This window comes from Tyto alba, unplaced genomic scaffold (genome assembly GCF_018691265.1).
Source record: "Tyto alba isolate M040663 unplaced genomic scaffold, T.alba_DEE_v4.0 Super-Scaffold_2, whole genome shotgun sequence".
NCBI lineage: Eukaryota > Metazoa > Chordata > Aves > Strigiformes > Tytonidae > Tyto > Tyto alba.
In genome coordinates, this window is record NW_024881282.1 from 77,252,617 (window position 1) to 77,273,851 (window position 21,235).

Sequence of the window (21,235 nt, forward strand, 5' to 3'; positions counted from 1 at the left end):
TTACTCTTCCAGGAGAGGGGGGAGAAATGAGTGAGTGGCTTTGTGGCGTTTAGCTGCCTATGGGTTAACCCACAACAATATTTTAGAAGTATAAACATACAAATATGTATGGATACATATATTTATAAATATATACATGTGTAAAATCTATGTCTTATATTTATGGTCTTCCTAAAACAAAATAAAAATCTTCATGCTTTGCAGAGTTAAACTTCATTGTACACAAGTGGTAGATGATTTGAAAGTGTTTTAGAACAAGGTGTTAAATCTTATCAACTTGCCACTTTACAGTAGCTGAAATTCTTATTTTCTTTACTGAACTGTAGATTACTCTTCAGGGAGTGATTGTACAAGTGAAAATAATTAGACTGACTGGAAAATCAGTGCTTTCAGTATGAATAATTCGGAGTCCATAAGGGAGCTTGCTCACTGTTAACTTGAATGATTAGTTTTGGAGAATTTTTTCTTGTGAATTGTACAATTACGTGCAAAACAAAATGTTTAGTCATAAAAATTTTAATTTGGATAAGCAAGATATAAAATAATGCAAATATAGAGTAGAATTTTGAAAGTGGTCTCTATATGGTAGCCAAAAATATGTAATATTGTCATACATTATTTTCAAGTATTATTATGGATCTTTGGACCTTACAGCTTAAGTGTTGTGTATATCAGCTTTACAGCCATGAATAAAAGCTTTTTCTTTTAATCAGGATGAAAATAATACAGAGAATGCTGTCAGTTCTTCAGATGCTGAGAAACAGGATTCTCCTCCACCAAAGCCTCCACGGACCCGCAGGTAGTTAACTATGTTAATATATTTATTTTAAGCTGACAGATCAACATACTTAATAAAAAGTAGAATAAAATCACTGATACTATAAAGACTTTTAAGATGCAATTTTTTTCTATTTATAAATAGAAATATATGTAAGAGAAATAGAACTCTTGTAACCGACTTTGTAAATATAGGCTTTAATATCTTTGGGAAGTCTGTGTTTGAATATATGAATCTTGCAATGACTGCACGTGAGTAGACAAACATACCCCTTAGTCAGATATGTTAGATTTATTTGTGCTCTAATTTTGCTAGGTGACAGTAGCAAAGTATACTTCAAGATAGGCTCAAATCATGACTGAACACTCATTTTTGGAGGTAAAACCATAATGAAACATACCCATTTACTCAAGAAAATGTTACCTTACTGACAAGTACTGCTATTGACTGGAGTATGCCAACAAAATGCTTTTCTTACTGAGAAGAGAAAATGGTCCCACCAATCCTTTCACTGAACAGAAGGGGAAAAAAAAATCCCCTCTAGCTCTTAAAATACATAGACTTGACATTGAGAAAGCCAGAAGTAAATCTGAGCAGGTTCATCTGCCTAAAATGGGTACCCAGCCTGAGCATTAGACAGCTAAAGAAGCACCTTTCCTGAAGTAAGTGCCGAAGTTCCCTAGCTAGTTTCTGGAAGCCTTATAGGGACCTTTGGAAGGTGATCTTGCCTGTGCTACATTGCCTGTAGTTAAATAGACATTTAAGGTAAGCACTTGGGTTTCCTAAAGTTGTAGAATGACATAAGGAACCACCAGCCAGTTAATATTCTTGCATAACACTTAAGTCATATAAGTAAAGTAGTTTTAGTGCTTTAAAATATAATCAAACTGGATTAGTGCAAGGTCAGGTTAGTAGTGGGAATCCCTATTCATTTGATTCTTCAATGGCTAAAGGTAGAAGATAAGAATTAATTGCTTTTTTTCTAGTACTGCATTATGACAGGTTACAGACATAGTAAAGTGAACCCATTTCTGAGGGTCTAGAAAGACGAGAGCAGTGATTACACAATAAAACAAATTTTAAATCCTAAAATATTCTAGATTTGGTAAAGAAGGAAGTTTAAATATATGTATATGTATATAGAAAATATAATTGGACATGGAAAGCCATTTGAAAATTGGTGACTCAGAATGGGTAGCAATGTGTGTGTATATTCAATGTTGCAACATCATGTTCTTGTCACAGAAATAAACATAGTTTAAAATTAGGTATGGAAGTGTTCCACTTGGCTATCAACTAGTAATTTGGACCAGATCTGAAATATTGCATGCGATTCTAATGCCCATTCTAGTGAGGATATTGGAGAACTACCATAAGTGGACCTCTTGCTCTACTTACTTAGTGGCCCCAGGGATGGTATTTGCAATAAGTTAACTTTGGAAATAGTGTATGATAACAATCATCACTTAATGATACAGTAGGATAAGAATATGAGTAGCTGTTCTAGTTAACTTAGCATTAATTATGTCAAGCAGAAGTTAGAGGGGAATACAATATTGAGAGAGAGAGAGATAGAAATGAGTTGGGGCTTTTCACAAACAAATGGCACAGTTTGCTATGTAGGTAATATAATTGTTACTTTTAGGTTAATGGTAATGTGATAGTATTCAATAACGTAGATTAAGGTGATGACAAAGGAGTCTGTTAATCAGTGTTCATGATGAATTCTGAGCTCTTCTTGAAACTTAGTCACTGAACTTAGATATGATTTCTGTCCAATAGATAATTTCCACATTAGTATTCCTTGAAATAATCTTAGGTGTACATAGGGTTTTTTTATCATTTTTACATATTCATGTAATAATCATATAAGCATAATTCATGTTTTAGCGCACATCTGTTCTGTCTTCTCTGCATTGCGTTGTTCTTCCTGAATTAACTTAAATATCTTTTAATCTCTCTTTATAAAACCTGGTCTTTTTTGGGCCTGTTTCCATAAACTCATAATTTCCCATCTGCCATCACTGACAGAAAGATTGGTTCTTTAGAGGTGAATAAATGGAAACTTTCAGCAAAGCTGTTGTCTTTTTCAAATGGAGATTATTTTTGAAAAACAATTAATTACACCCCTCATGGAAGGTGCTTATGAGAAAAGACTTTATTTGCTATTAGTCGCATCTGCTCAGAGTATTCACTGATGAGCATGGCTTTTCTTGATGTGGGAGGTAATTTTACAAATCTGCAGCCTGATTCAGTCAGGATTTACAGCCAGGTTTTGCATGTTTTGGATGTTTTGGCATAGGTTGACATCCTTTTACTTGGGAGGATGGGAGAGCGGAATCCGTGAAAGATTCTAATTTAATCCTTGTATGGAGAAGGAAACTGTTAAACACGATATATTTACGTATTGCATCTGTAGCTTTTTTTCCCCTAGACCATTCTCTTACTACTTTTTTCATGTTCCTTCTCTACATTGCTGTGACTGAAGATATCTTCATACAACTATTTTAAGTATTTGCTTTTATCTTTTCTGTGGTGAATGTTTTCAGGTGATGTCTAAGGGTCATTGCCTTTACAGATAAACTCGTATTCAATAAGTACTCTGAAATAAGGTAGTTTAACCCACATTTTTAGTTTGATTTAGAATTGTCTCTGGGAACTTGCTTAAAATATTTTGTTTAGTAACGTTTTTAGGTTGCCAGCCAAATGTGTGCTTGAGTTGTACATGCACTGTCTCTGAAGAAGTTACAAGCAAGTTGCTAAAGCTAGTATTTTTTTAAAAGCAATAAGGCTTTTAAATTCTTTATAAGCTGTGTCGTAGTTGGTTCTAGAATGTGTAATGTTTAAAGCAACTTTTTTTTTTTTTTTTTCTTTAAGAGATGGTTTAACAGTTGCTTTTTTCCTAAAGAAATAAGGGCTACAGTGACGAGTACTGAAAAGTACTGTGTGCCCACTTGGCTGTCGGTGAACCTGCCTGAGATGATCCTGACGGAGCAGGAGGAAGATTGTTTTACCTCCTGACCTCAGGGTGCTTGTCTTCCATATTGCTGTCAGACCAAGCTACGTTTGCTTAGATAGTAACGCTTATGATTCCTCTTAGTTGTTTTCTGGCAGCCCTGAGGCTGTTTGCTGGATGAGATGGTGACATCTCCTCTGCAGCACTTGCCAGCGGCTGAACACTCAGTACATTGTAGAATTTTTCTATAACGGTCACTTTCTCACCTGTCTCCTCTTGTTTATCACAGCATTGTAGGACGGGTCATCTCTGTACTATCTTTAAATTTGTCTCTTCAAGGTCTCTTCCCTTTAAAGTGGAGCTAGTATCAAGTTAACTCTTGTGTCTGTACTGGGTAAGAGTGAGATGCCACTGAAGACTTTTGCTATACAAGATGGGAAGCTTTCTCAGAAGGGTAATAAATCCTTTTAGTCCTTGCATTGGCCTGGGGCTATTTTGGGGAAGGAGTGATACAAACTATAACTTTTAATTGTACTTTTTTAGGATTCTTTTATGTCTGTATCTTCTTGAAAGTTACAAGTATCTTTAGGCTATTGATATTAAATCAATATTAAAATGGAATTTTGTTTACTTTTATTAACTCACCATGAAGCATCTAGCTGCAGTTGTTTTGTAGAGGTTCTGGAATTGCATTGTCTTCCAACCTTCTTTCACCATGTAATGCTTTAATTCATAATTGCTGTACAACACATGAAAGTAGTCATTTAGCTTAATGTTTATTTGCATTTCTGTCAACATAAAAAAATTCAAATAATGTTACTTCTTGATTATTACCAAGGTAAAGAAGAACTACTCATGAGTGCACACATCAGCACCTTATTCTAGAAATTGCTTGACTTCGCAGGTTTTGATCACTTCTGAAAGTCACCTTAAACTTACCTCTAGGTTAAATTCCTTTGGAGGACTTGAGGGCTGGAAAGTGTTCTTTGATAGACATGTTTAACTACTTTCAGGCTCAGACAGGAAGAGTGCATAAGTAAGTTTTGACTTTATTGATAGATATAAGACTGTAAAGAACCAAGGTTTTAAATTCACGATTTAGGACTGAAATGATTTTACATGACTGTACAATTGGAGCTTCCACTTAGTATCTAGAAGCAAAGATTGGTACTTCAGAATGCAGATGGAGCATCTTAATACCTTTAAGGAATAGCCCCTGAAACATTTGTTTGTTTAGTAGTTTGCTCTAAAGTATTTGGAAAAAGGGGTGGTTTATTTCAATCAGGCTCGGTTACAAAAAATTCTTTATTTTCAAGTTCAAATGCAATTTGAAAAAAATGGAGAAACTGAGACATAAGCTCACGAAAAGATGAGGTAACAACATTTTTATATGCAATATAATGAAGAGCTACGTGCTACTGTCTGAAGGAGAAAAGGTAAAATACTGTAGGAGTTTAACTTTTTTCAACTTACGTTTGGACTTCAATCTCATGATATTAAAATAGGTTTCAAGGGTTGCGTGTAATTCTGTTTCATTTCAAGCTCTGCAGAATCCCCTCTTTACGTCTTCTGCAAAGCTAAGATAAACGCCATCGATTGATGTTCCTTCTTAGCAGTCTCTGATTTCTGTGTCACAATTAAAAAACCAAAAAGCCTTATGTAACGGAATTTTACAAGAAAAATTCACCAGTAGGTTATTTTCATTTATTCCCTATACTTTTATGTAAATGATCTGTAGTATAGTTTGTGACAGCATCACTAAATGCAGTTTTTCTTCCACATGGATGGCAGTGATTTAATGCTTAAGTAGAATAATGTGGTTGTCTAGCTTCAGCCTGCTTACATTGAGTTTAATTTTACTATTTTAATTATGAGGGAGAATGTAGAGCTTGGTATCTATTTTTGGTTGATCATATCAGCTGCATTCCATGACCTTGGCATCACTCTATTTTATTTGAAAATAAAACCCTACAGTATGCTGTGCAGAATAACCATGGATTACTTAAGGGTTGGTTGGTTTGGTTTGGTAGTGGTATTTTTTTTTTTTGAACACTGGCCAAGTTTCATATAAAACTGAGCCCATAGTGCCCTGTTTTAGTAATATAGCTCTTTCCCATTAAGGCTAGAGTGGCTTATATTTCAAAATGTTCTAAAAATTTAGAATATTTCAGAAAAGGCGAAAATAGCACTGCCACCACTTCATTAGTCCTTTAGTTGTTTTTTTTTCTTCATGTTTACATTTTTGGTAGAAAGTTGTGGGAGGGCTTTTTTTTTTAACAAATTATTGTACTTTAGGCAACTTACTATTAATTTTTATTACCACAAATAAATTCACAAAACTTATTGTTGCGTAATGCATGGCTTACCTGACAGCTGAGAAGCCATTAACTTTGAGGTCTTTGACACATTAAGGCACAGCATCAGCTGCTCAGTTTGTGTGGCAATAAAAGCATATGAAAAAACTGCTCTGGTCATCCAGGGAAATTCCATATACAGTTACGTGTGAGGAAGTGTTGAGGTAGTGGAATTACAAGATAATCAGTAGCAGTTGTATATGAAGAGATGCTGTCAAGGCTGAGTTATGAGAAGACGTTCTGTTTTCTTTTGCACATTGTGATTCTACAAATGTACTTGCAAAATGCTTGTTTTTACAATATATAAAAGCAATGCAGGGTTAATTTAAAGGTCTAATGCAGGAAAGCTTGCTTCTCTTTCTCAAGTAGTCTAGCATTCTTTGGTTCACTGACTCTCTTCTGTCTCAATATCCTCTTTCATGAGCTTTCTATTAGCTTTCTGGTAATTTAAATCAAGCTGGTTTTACTATACTGTCTCCTGTTGTTTGTAATAATATTAGTAGTTCATCTTCAAATAATTTTCTGCCTCTGGGGAGAAGTGTCTATAGAGCACAGCTGTTGAAGGAAGTGCCCAAAGAAAGCATTATGCAGCAGCCCAAAATGCCTAAGATTTCCTGGCAAGAGTTTTAGAATAAGCTACTGCCAAACAAGGACCTTTTAAATGTATACATATCCTAATATTTCTGCTTTATAAAAAGGAAGAAAAACATTATTTGCAGTGCAGCACATGTGAAATAATAATACTATGGTGTCAGTAAAATGGAAAAATTGTTACATATTCAGAGAAACCCAAGAAATCTTGGTTGGCATATATTTAATTAAAAAAAAAAATACATCAGAATGCTATTTGAGCATCTCATTTTCTGAGGATTAATTTTCAATATGAATAAAGCAAAGAATGATTTTGATAAATTTCTCATTTGATCATTGTAAGCTCTCATTTAAGAGTGAAGGAATTAAATTTTACTTCAGATATTATGGGGAACATTTAATAGCTCTGTTTTAGCTATGTACAAGGAAGATGATTAAACAACTCCTGGGTTGCTGATACGCAGTATTTCCTGTATCATCAGATCTACACATACCTCTAAGGGGGCTGTTTGTATACATGTGGGGTTCTGTTTACTAGTGAATCAAATGGGAGTGTGATTTCATTAAACAGTAATCAGTGAAGAACTTAATGAATTTTGACTGGTATTATGGGCCTATAATCTTGTCATATGTAGTTTAATGCTAATTTGCTGCTTTAGCTAATTGTAATGCTTAATGGTATGTCTGTACCAGATAAGAAATTAGTTTTGCTGATTGCATATATAACTCTGGGTCAGGAAAATGAGGTCAATAAGGGGAAAACCTCATTTTTAGTAGGAGGATTTAGTGGAGATCATTGTTGAGCATCACTGTTGGTAAAGGGGGCATGTAAATGTTTGTGCAAGTGATCTTTCTCTCTCTTCTGGAATAGAGGAGAGAAATCCAAGAGGAGGGTAATTCTCCTGTCCTTAGTGCATATTAAATTGGAGACTTACTTTTTTTTTTCTTCCCCCCCCAGTTTATCTTTACTAATTCCAGCAAAGCACTTACTCGCAAGCTTGTTCATTTTTCAAGAACATCTAGAGGCAAAACAGTTCCCAAATTAAGTTTGATTAGACTGTTTTGGTGTGCTTTGTATTCCTCCTATTTTAATGTAGAGAAAAATAGCAATATACAAGTGCAGGGAGGGGAGGAAGAGAAGGAGTTTGAGGCCCAACCCTTTGTGACAGGAGTCAGACAGGCAGAGGATGGAAAAGGGCACCTGAGAGAACTGCAAGGGGATCTGGGGTTTTCCAGGTACAAAGATACAGTAACTTTTAGAAGATAGTTTGGAAGCTGGGGAGCTTGCAGTACTTCACTGGGTGGGAATCTTCATAAATTGAAAATCCAGACAGGTTTTTTTTTTCTTCAGAATCCCTTGTATAAGGATTTTAGTTCTTCATCCCACACTGTTAAAGCTTGGTGCTAATAAAATCAGAAGGATGAAACTCATCCTGTGGTCTATCCCAAGGGAGTTGTGCTTTCAGTCCTGTAGAAGGTATAAGTGTGAGGCAGTCCCCTATTTTTGTTGTTGTTTTTGGTTTTGTTTTGTTTTGGTTTGGGTATTTTTTTTGTTGTTTTTGGGGGGGGGGGGGGGTGTTGTTTTAGTTTTGTTTTTTTTTTTTAGCGTATGTCATGATAGTCTCAAGAATTTGCACTGGCCAAGTCTTTTTTAGGCCTTGTTTGCAAGTAGGGGAGCTAATTGTATTACTTTGATTTTGTTTGTGGTATGACATGCAGAGAAGTAATGAGCCTATCTGATACCTTTCATTCGTGAATAGACGGACAGAAATTCTTGTGAAATTGTGTGGGTTTTAGCAGTATTGCCTATAACTCTTAAAAGTGAGCCCACTGTTGGCTTTATTCCAGTGTAGCAGAAACAGCACGTTTGATACTTAACACTTTTTTCTGTTTAAATGAAACAGAAATGAATGAAATTAATAATGTCCTTGGGGCAGAAGTAGCAATTCAGTTTTGTAGCTGTCAGGGTTTTTGTTTGTCTGCTATGCTCTCCAGTAACCTTTCTGAAAATATGATCAAGATTTCTGAATTATTCTTGCTTCCTCATGCTGTCTGACAAAGATAGGTTGACATATGCGAGCAGTATGAGAGGAAACCTCATCATAGATTGCTACATAATGCAATACTGAAGGGATACAGACTATCTGTGTTCTTAAGGCTTTCTACTCATTGTTTTTAATAAAACTTTCTTATTAATGTTGGCTGAGAAGATGGAAGATCCTTTGCCCAAGAACTATGTTACTAGTCCATGTTCTCACAAGTAAAAAAGCTTTTTCAGACTTACTAGGAACAACAAAAGGAAGATGGAGAGTTGTCTTGGAAATCCAGATGCCTCAATCAACAAGTGCAGGAGGCCAATGGTAGCCTTTGTCAGTCTTCAAAACGTAGTGATTGACTTCACCTGCAAGTTCTGAAGATGTGGTTTCATTTCGTAGCTGATGGCTCATTATGAGACTTCTTTTTCATCCACAGAATCTGTCAGGTTTCTAAAATGTAAATACGTTCTCATTCTTCATCTGAGTTAATAATGTATGATTAACTACTACTGCTGTCATCGAAGTTTAATTTAAATAGCCTGAAATTACAGGGCCTAGAGAATATAATCTGCATATCATCCTGCTGGCCCGTACAACATGAGAGCTATTATTGGCACACCTTCTTCCAGACCTGTCAGATACGCTGTGTTCTCCCAGGCTTTGCACAAATGCAGCAGGAGAATACTGTCACAGTGATCTGTCATCTAGCAGGTAGTAAGAGGTTTTGTCTTTTTGGAAGCATCTGCTTTCCAGATTTTGGTGTGTAGCCTTGAATTCATTTGAAAAAAAAAAAAAAAAGTCTATTTCACAAGAGTACTGTGAATACTCTTCTGAATAGATTCAGTTCTTCGGGATGTTGGATTGTGAAAGGAAGGTACAGCTCAAGGTCTACTGGTGACTTAATTTTTGTGGGAAGAGAATGTCCTGCTGTAACCTTATCCCCAAGGGAAGGTTCCAAGTCTCCTACTGCAGAACTGGTTTTGGGTAATTCATGGGACCTCTGACACAGATTATCCAAAAAACCTAAGCGTATATGAGGATTTAGCTTCCTCTTGCTTGTTCAAGGTTATTCTGGTGCTGGGACCACCAGAACATGACAGTAAAGACTCAGTGACCCTGGGAACTGTCTGTTCCCCTAACATGGGGGGATGGGACCATCTGTCTTCTAAATATCACTGCCTTTAACATTATGAGCTAGTCTGTATAGAAGGTTTATTACTTCCTCATGAAGAACATCTCTGCCAACAGGAGGAAGTGATCTGAGCTTTGTATGTAAAATGGGCTGATTTCTCAGCTCAAGCATGTGGCCAAATTGCACTCTTCTGCAAACTATGGTCTATTGTGCTTTGATTTATCTGCCTGGAATAAAAGTATCATTTCTTTAAATTATTTCATTCTATTTCTGTTCTTGTCACACATTTGTTTTGCATCTCAGTTATTACTATGTTACTAGTCTTACATAATGAAAGAAAATATTTTTGAAAGCTCTGAATGAAAATGCTTAATTTCTGTTTGTAGACAAAGTCCTCAGTCAGTTGTGCAAAATGTTTGTAGTCAAATATTCTGCATCTAACCTGAAAGTAAATTGACCATATGTTTGAACAGCTTCTCCTTTTAAATAGCTTAAGATGAACTGTGATAAGTGCTGTGGTCTCACTAACATGCACTGTGATTTGGATCATATATTTGACTGTGAATGGTTTTTATACAGTGTGCACCTCGTCAGCTGAATTTGGTCTGTATCATTAGCCTTACAATTATGGAGAAACTATTAAATACGCAAATATAAAAATAACATTCTCCTCGATATGTACAGAAAAATAAAAATAAAGGAAGATATTTAATATTAAGCAGGCTGTAAGGGTTTTTTTAACTACATTTTTCTGGGCTTTATTGAAAATTGAATTCTGTACGAGTTTCTCTGAGCCTTCTTAAGAAAGCAGAAAAGTACTGAAATCCTGCCACAAGAGGGCCTTCCTTACAGAGTCTTTGAAAAAAATCCTTCTGGGAATGGAAATGGGCACTCTTTGAACTACCAGTGAGGATTAGTTGTGGCCTGAATGCATGTCTTTGTGATATTCAGAAAGATGTTTTGAGTGTGTTGACTTAGTTCTTGCCTACCTCATTAGTCATATTTTATAACCGCTGTCTGTATGCAGTGGAAGTGCTGCTTGGAGTTTAGTATTGGTATGAAGGCATTACTACTGCAGAGACAGATGGATAGATATCTAAAATATTGTCAAAATACAGAAAACTTACACAATTGTGTTTTGGGTTTTTTGCAGTTGCCTTGTAGAAGGAGATGCTAAAGAAGAAATCTTGCAGCCTCCAGAGCCTCAGCCAGTACCACCAATCTTAACGCCATCTCCCCCGTCAGCTTACCCAACAGTCACTACAGTGTGGCAGGACAATGATAGATACCATCCAAAGCCAGTTTTGCACATGGTTTCATCAGAGCATTCAACAGACCTCAACGAGAATTATAATAAGTCAACAGAACATTCAGGGAAGAATGAACCCAGTGAACGTGCAGAGAAGAGGCTGGAGCGCAACTTAAGTTTTGAGATCAAGAAGGTGCCTCTTCAGGAGGGACCACGAAGCTTTGATGGGAACTCCCTGTTGAACAGGGGACATGCAATTAAAATAAAGCCTGTGCCATCCTGTGTAATTGATAAGAGCTTTAAGCCACAGGAACAGATTTCAGGGGATTCATTTGTAGATGCTTCTCAAAACTCATGTATGGAATGCAGCGTGGCACAGTCTAACACAGCCTTAATACCTTCACCGGAAAGTCCGCAGAGTCAGGAGCTTTCTGATACTCCACCAAGACCAGATCGTCTGCCTCTGACAGAAAAGGGACATGCCACATGGTCGCTGCATGGGCCAGAAAATGCACTGCGTACATCGGTGTCTGAAGACATGTCTTCAGACATCTTATGTCATGGTGTTAAAACTCTGTCTCTGGTATCAAACACGACAGTTGAACATCCTTCCAGTGATAGTATTGATCATACTACTATTTCTGTTCGAGCACCACTCTGTTTTACTAATCCTCTTCATTCAGATGATTCTGACACAGATGAGATCAACTTTGACGGAGCCATGAGCAAAAGCGCTTCTAATGTTTCAACCGCAAGTGCCACAGTTTCTGCTGCCACTAATACCGAAAACATTTCTGCCAGAAAAGTATTGCCAATGTCTATTGCTAGGCATGACTTAACAGCTGTAACATGTTCTGAAGATGGCAAAGGTAGGTTTCAGTGTGGTTCAGAAGTGCTACTCTTTAATCTGGTTGCATCTATCGAGTTGGACAACATAAACTTCTTTACAATTTTTTAAATGTAAATTTACACAGAGTAGTATGGCAGCTTCAGAAAGGGCGCAACTCATTTCCTCACAGTTTTTGGTTTACACATAAGCTATGTCTGTTACAAGGTACAACAGACCTTGGTAAGCTGCTTCAGAAGCTTTATTGTGAGTTATGAATGCACCCTTAAATGCACGTATCTGTGTTTGTTGGTTGGCACATTTTTTTCTTTGCGTCCAATTTCATGGAAGTTTCTACAATAATGACAGTTCTGAGTAGTCAAAGTATTTTAAACAGACTTGCCCAAACACACACCAAATTCATACTCACTGCTTGATGTGCTGGCCCTAGAACTGTAGATGTAACCTCCTTCACTGTATCACTCTTTGAAGTTGCTTGTGATTTGGCTCTTGCATTTTGATATCATTGTAAATATTCAGCCCCACATTCTTCTTTTTCTGTACATGGCCAGGGGAGACAAAGTAATGTTGCTGTTCATTTAAAAATCCAAGTTCTGCTTTAGTAGTGCTTTGAAAATTATTCAGTTACTTTTAATACTTTACTGCTTTTTGGAGGCGCTTTGAGCAAGAAAAGTTTGCAAGACCGCTTCTGCAAAAAGTTAGATGTCATTTATTGGAGGCAAAAGGGTCCTAAAATGTGCAGATTCAGATTTGTCAGGCTGGCACACTTAGATCCGGTGGAGAACATAGCTGAGAAAAACAAATTAGGCCTTGGTAACTGGCTGTGCGAAGTCCAACAAAGCATGTAGTAGGTCTGTGGAGCTGAAAGGAGAACATGAGTTTCTGTGCTTAGATCAGACTCTTGTGCTAGGAAGTCCTTCACAGTGGTGACCTCACTTCAGGAGTCTGCGCAGACTACGTGGCCTTGAGGTGAAATGGGGCTCACTGTATGATGGAAGATGCAGAACCAGCTGAATCGAACTCATGAACTAAGTTTTCACCTGAAGTCAGAAACACGAACTATTTTGAAACTTTAAAAACGGATTTTGTGATATTATGTGTATGCACAAAACTATACTTGCACATATGTGTATGTTTTTAACTGTGACACTTCACAAATGCTCTGCATAGGAGACAAAGCCCTTTATGTCATAGTTAATTCAACATTTATACCAAGCAGTCCTTTTTGAATTTGTTTTTGGTAGATTGACATGCTATAGTATTTTTCCAACTGTGCTCTTAGCCAGGCTTCTTTCCTTCTTTCCCAGGGCAATCATTGTTTATCACAGTTTGACAATCATTACTTCTCTACACATCTCTATATAGATGCTGTAAAAATAAGTGATGTGTCATAAATACAATAATGAATGGAAGAAATATCACTCAATTTGTTTCATGTAACTGCATATCAGAAACATCCTGAAATAGCAGTACAGCCTTTGTGCTGCTGGTATGTTGCTGATTTCACAGGAATAGCTTAAAACTTTTATATTATTTTTGTAGAATTTATCTTGTTATCAAAGGTGTATCTGTTCCCTTTTGTATGATAGTCAACACTTCCCATTTTATATTCAGGTTACAGGTTTTGTAATCCACCTCAGACTCAAGAATATTAGGGTTAGATTGCTTTGTACCAGTGATCCTAAACCATGTTTTACAGTGGCTTTTTCATTTTCATACTTGTTCAGGACTCTTCTGTCCCAAGCTGGGGATACAAGTGCAGCCACCAATGAAGCTTCCCTGTGAACTTAGTTGCTTAACCATAACTGTTGGTATGCATGATCTTACCGCATAATTAAATCCTCTTTTTAATTTAAATGAAGTGAAAAGCAGTTGTACCCTGAGGTTAAAAGAGCAACAACAACCACCCAACAAGAACAACAGAAAATAAAAAACCCAAAACAAAACCTAAACCCCCCACTTTCAGCTAGTACATACACATACTCCATAGTGACTTAATTTGCTGATTTTATAGAGACTATTTCAATAATTAAAGGTTTTCTTATGCTGTATAGTAAACTTGAGATGAGCAGGTCTCAAAGAAGATCACAGTGGCTTGTAAATTGTGATGGAGTTCCTGTCCCTGCTGCTGGCATGTTGGCAAGGCAAGCTTCATGCCTTCATTAGTTGAAATGTGTCTTCATTTTTTGTACGTCTAAAATACGGTTGTCAGATGAGACTTCTTACGGCAGCAGCCACTTTGAATTGTTTTAAACCTTTAATTTCTATTTCAAATTCCTTAGCAGGCTGGCGTGTGGCTTTTGCTGCCAGAACAGCTGGTGTTAGTGCACTCCTGAGAGGCGAGAGGGAACAGACTGGGGACGGGATGTGTTACTGGTACCAGTGGTAGCCATCTCCTCTGGCACTGGAGACTGGCAAAACCCAGTCTGGGGGCTTCAGAGAAGTGGTTAATGTGGAGCTTCCCTAAAAACAAACTGTCATACTACGCAGTCCTGAAAAGCAACATTCCTTAATGTCCTTGCACCGTGCAAACTGGCTGTGCAGTATTGGCTGTGGAAGTATGGTTAGAGCCACTGAAATAAAACTGAAAACTGCTGAAGCATAGCTGAAGGAGCTCATACATATTTTCAACATGCTTCTTACCAGGGTTTCGGAGCTTCATCAGTGGTTCAGTTGGTTGGCACCAACTGCGTATATTTGCCAGTGTCTGCAGAAGAGTTCAAGAAGCCAGTGTGTTGTAATGAGCTTAACTCCCTTGCAGTGGCTGCAAACAGACATGTAATGAACTGCAATTAAATTACAGTAACTACTGTGGTTACAGTTATTGGCAAGTTACTTGTTCAAGAAGCTAATGGTACCGCTCCAGTGCAGACTGTTAGTTACCCTTATCTTCCCTTTTCTGAAAGAACAAAAAAAAAAAAAAGTATTCACTGAAGTTGCTGAGGCTTTCTTCCTCCCAATTATTTAGACTGAAATGTATTTTACTTTTCTTCTAACCCACAAACTGATCCTACCCCCCTTAACGTGAAGTTAGTGTTGCTAGCATGAAGTTGCTCCCAAGGCATTAGTATGATAAACCAAAACGTTTTATAATATTTAGAGCAAATTTTCCTTTTGCTTTAAATGTAATACCAAGTTTAGGTTGGTCTCATGTGTCAAAAGATCAGCTTCTAAATACCTGCAAGGAAAATGTGTTTAACTTACCTAAATGTCCTATTTGATTTAGATGCTGATACTAGTGAAGATTCCTCTCCCCCGCTCCCAGAAAGAACACCAGAATCATTTGTATTAGCAAGTGAACAGAGTGAGTTCTTAATGTTTTGTGATAATTGGGGATGACATGTGAAATGTGTTTCAGTATTGTATTTGAATGCCCCTGCTTTTTGGTTAATCTTAGTGTTGGAGCAAATTGTAAAATGGCATCAAATCCAGTGTGTGTAATGGCTTGCTTTGACGACATTTAACTTTCACAAACCCTTGAACATGGTCAAATTACTTCTCATTTTCTGACTAAGGATGCTGTTACGTGATATTTAAGTATATTGGAGACTTAAATATTGATTCTAGTGGAGATGTTTTTCAGTCTGAAGAGTATGGAAATGAGATACAGTGGGGAAATAGAATACAGTTAGGGGATTCCCCAGCTATATTAGTTTCCTACTGCTCACAGGTAGGGAATGGGAAAACACATGAACAGTGCTTATCTGATTGTCCTTTCTTGGGCAAAGGGAAGATGACGTTTCATACTGCACTGCATCTAGGGAACAAGCCTAGTTTATTTTTAAGTTTAACATAGTTTACTTTTTGCCTGTATCAAAAGGGTGACTGAAAGAAAACTGACACTTACAAATTGTGTACTTATATCTTCATATTTCATTCATCAAACTAGTAATGGCATAACACAAAAAAAAAATTGAAATTAAGTGAGAAATTAGGTTAATGTTTGGTATCTTCCAAAAAACCTAGTGTGATGTAGTTATTTAATGAGACTTTTGTTTAGTGTCACTTTATGAAACTTTCAAAAATTTTTAACCAAAGTAGTTGATGTAGATTATTTTCAGCATAAAAGCATTGTAGTTTTGTACATGTGTCCCTTGAGCACCATAAGCATAGGTAGTTCAGAATCAAGGTGATCCTTTCTTTGGGTATTATGGACTGACTTCTTCTCTGTGAGAACATGAGAAATAAAGCTTTTTATCAAAAACAAACAAACAAACAAAACAAAAAAACCCCAAACAAATGAACAAACAAAACCAAAAAACAAACAAAAAAATCTTTTTGCGACTGGAATTAGTAAAAACACTTCAATTTTTATTGTGTTTTTGCATGGTGTCAGTAAAAGACAGGTATTGACTGTCTTGACTTGTGTGTTTTCTTTACTTAGTGTGTCATTTTTCAGATCTACTATTGTTGCACAGCTGGTATAACATTTTTTTTAAAAATAATTGGAGAAGCATCTAATCCTGCTATTAGTTAGGAGCTTCCAAATGAAGGAAACGAACATGCACAGTTCAAACACTGTAGTCGTGTTCTTTATGTAAAGAGAGATTCATGTTTTTACGCACAATTTTTAAAAAGTTGCTTTATAACACATTTCTAATGCTGTGTTCTAATACCTCATCATGGAGAGAACTCAAGTATGCTGAGTTTGATTTAATTTTTCCTAGGCACACCCTTGTCGAAGCCAGTTATGACTGCACAGTCTGAGTGGAGCATATTGCGTGATCAGCATCTCCCTGAACAAACAGTCCCTACAGTAAGTATAGGAGGCAAGTCTGTACTGATCAGTCATTTCTGGCTTGGTTGGGAGCTACAACAAAAAGCAAAATACATACTTAAGAAAAGTTACAGCTGTTGATCATCTACAACTAGCCGGTTTTTCCTCTGCCTGTGCTACTGAACTGATGTGTTAAGAGCATGTTTTCTTTCCAAGAAAACTATCTAGTTTTCTAAATTCAGCAATACTTTTAAAAGTCATCCTTAATATATCTTAAATTATGGCTTTAAGAGTGTAAATATACTGCTTCTGTGGAGCTTGCTGTCTGCCGTTAATCAATCATAAGCTAATTCATGCTGTAGGAGTATTGCAGTCTCTAGTCCAACCTGCTGCATGAAGCAGGGATTCAGACCAGCCTGCACAGGGCTTTATCCAGTTGGGTCTTGAAAACCTCCAGAGGTGGAGACTTTTTATCCACTGTGGGCAACCTGCTTCATTGCCTGACAAAGTTTTTCCTTATATCCATATTTATTTTAAACACTTTTCTGCCCATCAGATTCCATTTTTCACATCAATCTACTAGTTGCTCAAAGTCATCCAGCATAAATAGCTGGTAAAACTTCAAAAGCATATAAATCCTCTTTACGTTCATGCCTTTCTTTTCGTGCACCCCCAACACACTTTACAGCCACCTTGTCACATTTTTAAGCCATGTGTAAAGAGAGATAGATGTGAATCTTTAGAGACTGTAAATATAGTATGGGAACTAACATACCTAATTTTGCAAATAATTTGTAATGTGACAATTTTAACTTTTTATTACATATTAAATAAGTTTCTGATAGTAAATTCTTTATTAACTACTATAGCATTTTTTTTTATCAGTGTTATAGCAAGTCAGAAATGTAGGAGCAAGTAGATATTTCCACAGATATTGTATATTTTTTTAAGATGATGTTATCATCTTAAAGTTCTGTCATTCTTTTGGTATTTTGGAAGCATTATATAATGTTATTTTAAATATTTCTCATTAACAGGGTTTGAAAACAACTTCACCTGTACTACCTGGTAAGTGATGGAATTTTTTTTTTTTTTAATACATTTTGCTTACTAAACATAATTTTATCTGAATTTGGTTTTTGCTCTAAAGATATGTAGGTGTATTGTCAAAACACTGGCATTTCTGAAAAGGCCTTCTATTTTTAAAGCTTTTAAGATTTTCTGAGGAAGCAAGTTACAAGTCTAACTTAAGAATTTATGTTAAACTTAGGTTATGATAAAATAATAAAGACCAAAAATACTGAATTTAAATGCATATTATAATAACATTTTTTCAGCTTAGTTAGAACCTTCCCATGTTATTGCAATAGAGATTGTAAAAGTTGGTGAATTAATTTCTTCAGTTTCTTAAAGACAGGAGTAAGGCTGAAATATGTTCAGCAGTGATGTGTGTGTATATATGTGTATGTATGTTGCATATTTACCCAAGTCTTTCATTTCTGATCTTCTGAAAAGGCTTCAGTAGGAGGTATAGTCTATCAGTTGATATTTAACTTTGCAGCAACCTGCTCCAGCTTTAAGCTTATGCCTGCCATGTATCTTCTGTGTATGCTTGAATGGACTTGTACAGTCCATTTGAAGCTGCATGTTAAATACTGGTAGATTTTTAAAAAAATGAATTAGTTTTCAGGAATATTACAGATTTGCTAATAGTGATTTATACTAGTAGTGCAACATAGTTACCTATCAGGTCTTTTTAAGCACTTTTAATTTAGAAAGAATGTGAACAGATGCATTTATATTGATGTATTAAATAGTACTGTGAGCTCTTGCTATAAATACATGCTACATGGTTAAAAGCTGCATGGCACTACATGATTAAATATCCATACAAACTTTAAAAAAAAAAAAAATCCATATTTAGTCAACTGGAATGTGTCACTATCATGGAACATCTGTTCCATAAACAATTTGAAGTATGCTTTTTAAGAAATGAGAAATTGGCTTTAAAGTCTTTATTTTTGTAAATAATACTTGATGAAAGTTGTGTTCAGGACTGAGCTGTACTTAAAAAGAGCCTTCGCACAGTGCTGACTAAATGAATGTTGCAGTAAGGGTGGTGTGTGTGTGTGTTTTCCAGATCGTCCTGAAAGAAGCAACAAAACACCAACTGACATTTTACCTCAGATTTCTTTTTCTGGTTCCACTGATACAAGAGGTCAAATTTCAGAATTTCCTGCAGAAGTAACAGATATTGGTAATTACAATTCATTCAAAACACAATCACTAGGTGATTTAAACAGAAGATTCACTAACAGTGCTAGTTTGGATAGCTGCTACTACTCTCTCCCTCTAACTCCCAGAGGTGGAGAACCCAGCCAATTTCAGCCTGCCTTGTCTCTTCAGCATCACTGACAGAGTTTTTCCCAGAATAAGCAATTCAGTCATTCTTCACCTTGTTTTTCAGAGTATATCAGTCAAATGGGATATAATTTCTGTAATTCTCAGGAATAATACCTGAGAAAACTGCTTTGGTACACAGAGAAGGAAAAAAAAAATCAAGAAATGATAACAAAGGCTGTAATACTGTATTTGATGAAAAGTACTTTTCAATTGAGGTTTAGATAATGAACTATAATTATATGCAAATTCTTCATTTTTGTATTACATATGGCCATAGTGCCTTTAGAATTAATACTACAAAGTTGTTTTCTAGCCCTGAGAATAAACCTCTTCCTTAGTGATTCTTCTGACTGCTGCCAACCATTCTGAGACTGTTGTCCGAGTGGACAGAACTAATAAATACATTTCTTTCCTTAGGTTTTGGTAACCGCTGCAGAAAGCCCAGAGGACCAAGAGAGCCGCCTTCAGAATGGACATGATCCAAGAACCAATGGACATACTATCAATAAATTATACTGGAAAACTCAAGTGCCACTGAGAACTAGAAAAATAGTATTCCACTTTTCTGGGGGGTGACTAACACAGAGCAGTGTAGATCTAACTACCAAATGGTACACTCTTACAAGACATCCCATGCAAAACCTTAAACGTTGTTCACAACAGTGGATTCCAGTGTTACAACTTAACTTTTTGCTGGGGCCATCTACCTGCCTTATTACACTTAGGAGAAAGTATTACATATGATTTATTTTGTAACTTCAAGTATTATTGCCTTAATGTCTTTTAACCCTGTTACACGCTGCTTGTAGACATATGTTAATATAGTAATACTTTTGACAGATTGTGTTTATGGACTACTTTTTGCTAACGTTTGATTACCATGTATGCATTATTTTGTATATGTACAGGGCAAGTAAGTATATAATTTGATAAAGTTGCAATCATAAAATATTAACAGAAGATGTAAGAAATCTCTGCATGATCTAAATTTTTGTGTACCTTATTTGTAAGTTATTTGCCCTGAAGTTTTAGAAAATAGTTTCTGGGGTTTTTTACAAAAATTGCTGGACACACACAGCCAGAATTGCAGGTTAGCAGAGATAAAGATTGTAATACATTTTGTAAATTGTAAGCAAAAGGTTATTTTTATATTATATGCTGTTTAATTGTCAGACCTAATTTGTTCTGGTTTTCATCTAGTCATGGAGATTCAGTAAGTGCCTTGGAACAGTATTGAATTCTCTTAGCCTGTGTATGTTACTTCAGTGTTTTCAGTTCATCGGAATTAGATTATCAGAAATATTTGTACGTTTCTAGTATATTTGACCTGCCAGTAAAAGAGAAACCATTCTACATAATCAACACTCCTTAGTTTTCATTTTAATGTTTCATCATTTGCAATCTTCAGAAAATTCATCTCTATCAACTTCCTGTATAATAGGATTTTACAGTTTTAATATGGCGTGTTTCTAATTTGGGAAAACCAGAACACACTGGTAAAAGGACTGTTTAAATACCACTGTCTTCTCTTACAAATGGTAAATACCATTTTTGTTGTTCAGCGACTGTATGTAAGAAAGCAACTTATATGAAGGTTCACATAGAGCCCTTGCAGCTACACTGTATCTTGGCAATATATAATGTCAAGAGTTAATCCTTATAAGGATTCCTTACTTAAACTTTTCTGTAATACAATCTTTAAATTAAAGAAAGTCAAAATCTCACTATGAGTGTTTTTACTCTTAGGAAGAAACTGTATTCAGAAGCAAACTCAAATAGAGCGAAGCGTGGCAGTCTGGTTTAGCTTATAGATCTTGCACTTGAACAAAGTGATGACCCTCAGGACCTTATTTTTAGTAACTACTTCAAAAGTTCTGGCTAGCAATTATGCCAGAGAAGTGAAGAATAAGGCTTAGAGGAAAAAAATGTTTATTTTAGGTAGTGAAACTATCTATTAATCTGAACTTTAGCCATGGAGACGTTGTCTAATTTATTACTTGTACCTTTAGGGCCTCTCTGCTAAAAGAGAGCTAATACCCAGGTGGCAGCCCTATTATAACTTCCAAAAGGTACGTAACTTGCAATTACTGTCTTTTGACTGTGAATTAATCACCATGCATTTGGTACACATGACAGACTACCTAGCTGGGGAGCTATTTCAAAGAACTGTAT

At 36.1% G+C, this 21,235-nt stretch overlaps 1 protein-coding gene across 4 annotated transcripts in view; it reads left to right on the forward strand.

The window, feature by feature from the left end:
• The window catches only part of PTPN12 (protein tyrosine phosphatase non-receptor type 12), an 81,648-nt gene extending 60,861 nt beyond the window's left edge, over nucleotides 1-20,787 (forward strand). For 2 of the 4 annotated variants that reach the window (XM_042793138.1, XM_042793137.1), the window contains 8 exons: nucleotides 714-799; nucleotides 11,001-11,965; nucleotides 13,671-13,754; nucleotides 15,170-15,247; nucleotides 16,611-16,699; nucleotides 17,698-17,728; nucleotides 18,801-18,917; nucleotides 19,481-20,787. In XM_042793138.1, the coding sequence (XP_042649072.1) occupies nucleotides 714-799; nucleotides 11,001-11,965; nucleotides 13,671-13,754; nucleotides 15,170-15,247; nucleotides 16,611-16,699; nucleotides 17,698-17,728; nucleotides 18,801-18,917; nucleotides 19,481-19,542 (1,512 nt within the window). In that variant the 3' untranslated portion in view covers nucleotides 19,543-20,787. The remainder of the gene's footprint in view (nucleotides 1-713; nucleotides 800-11,000; nucleotides 11,966-13,670; nucleotides 13,755-15,169; nucleotides 15,248-16,610; nucleotides 16,700-17,697; nucleotides 17,729-18,800; nucleotides 18,918-19,480) is intronic. The other 2 variants (XM_042793139.1, XM_042793136.1) reach the window with 1 other exon arrangement.
• The last annotated feature ends 448 nt before the right edge of the window (nucleotides 20,788-21,235 follow it).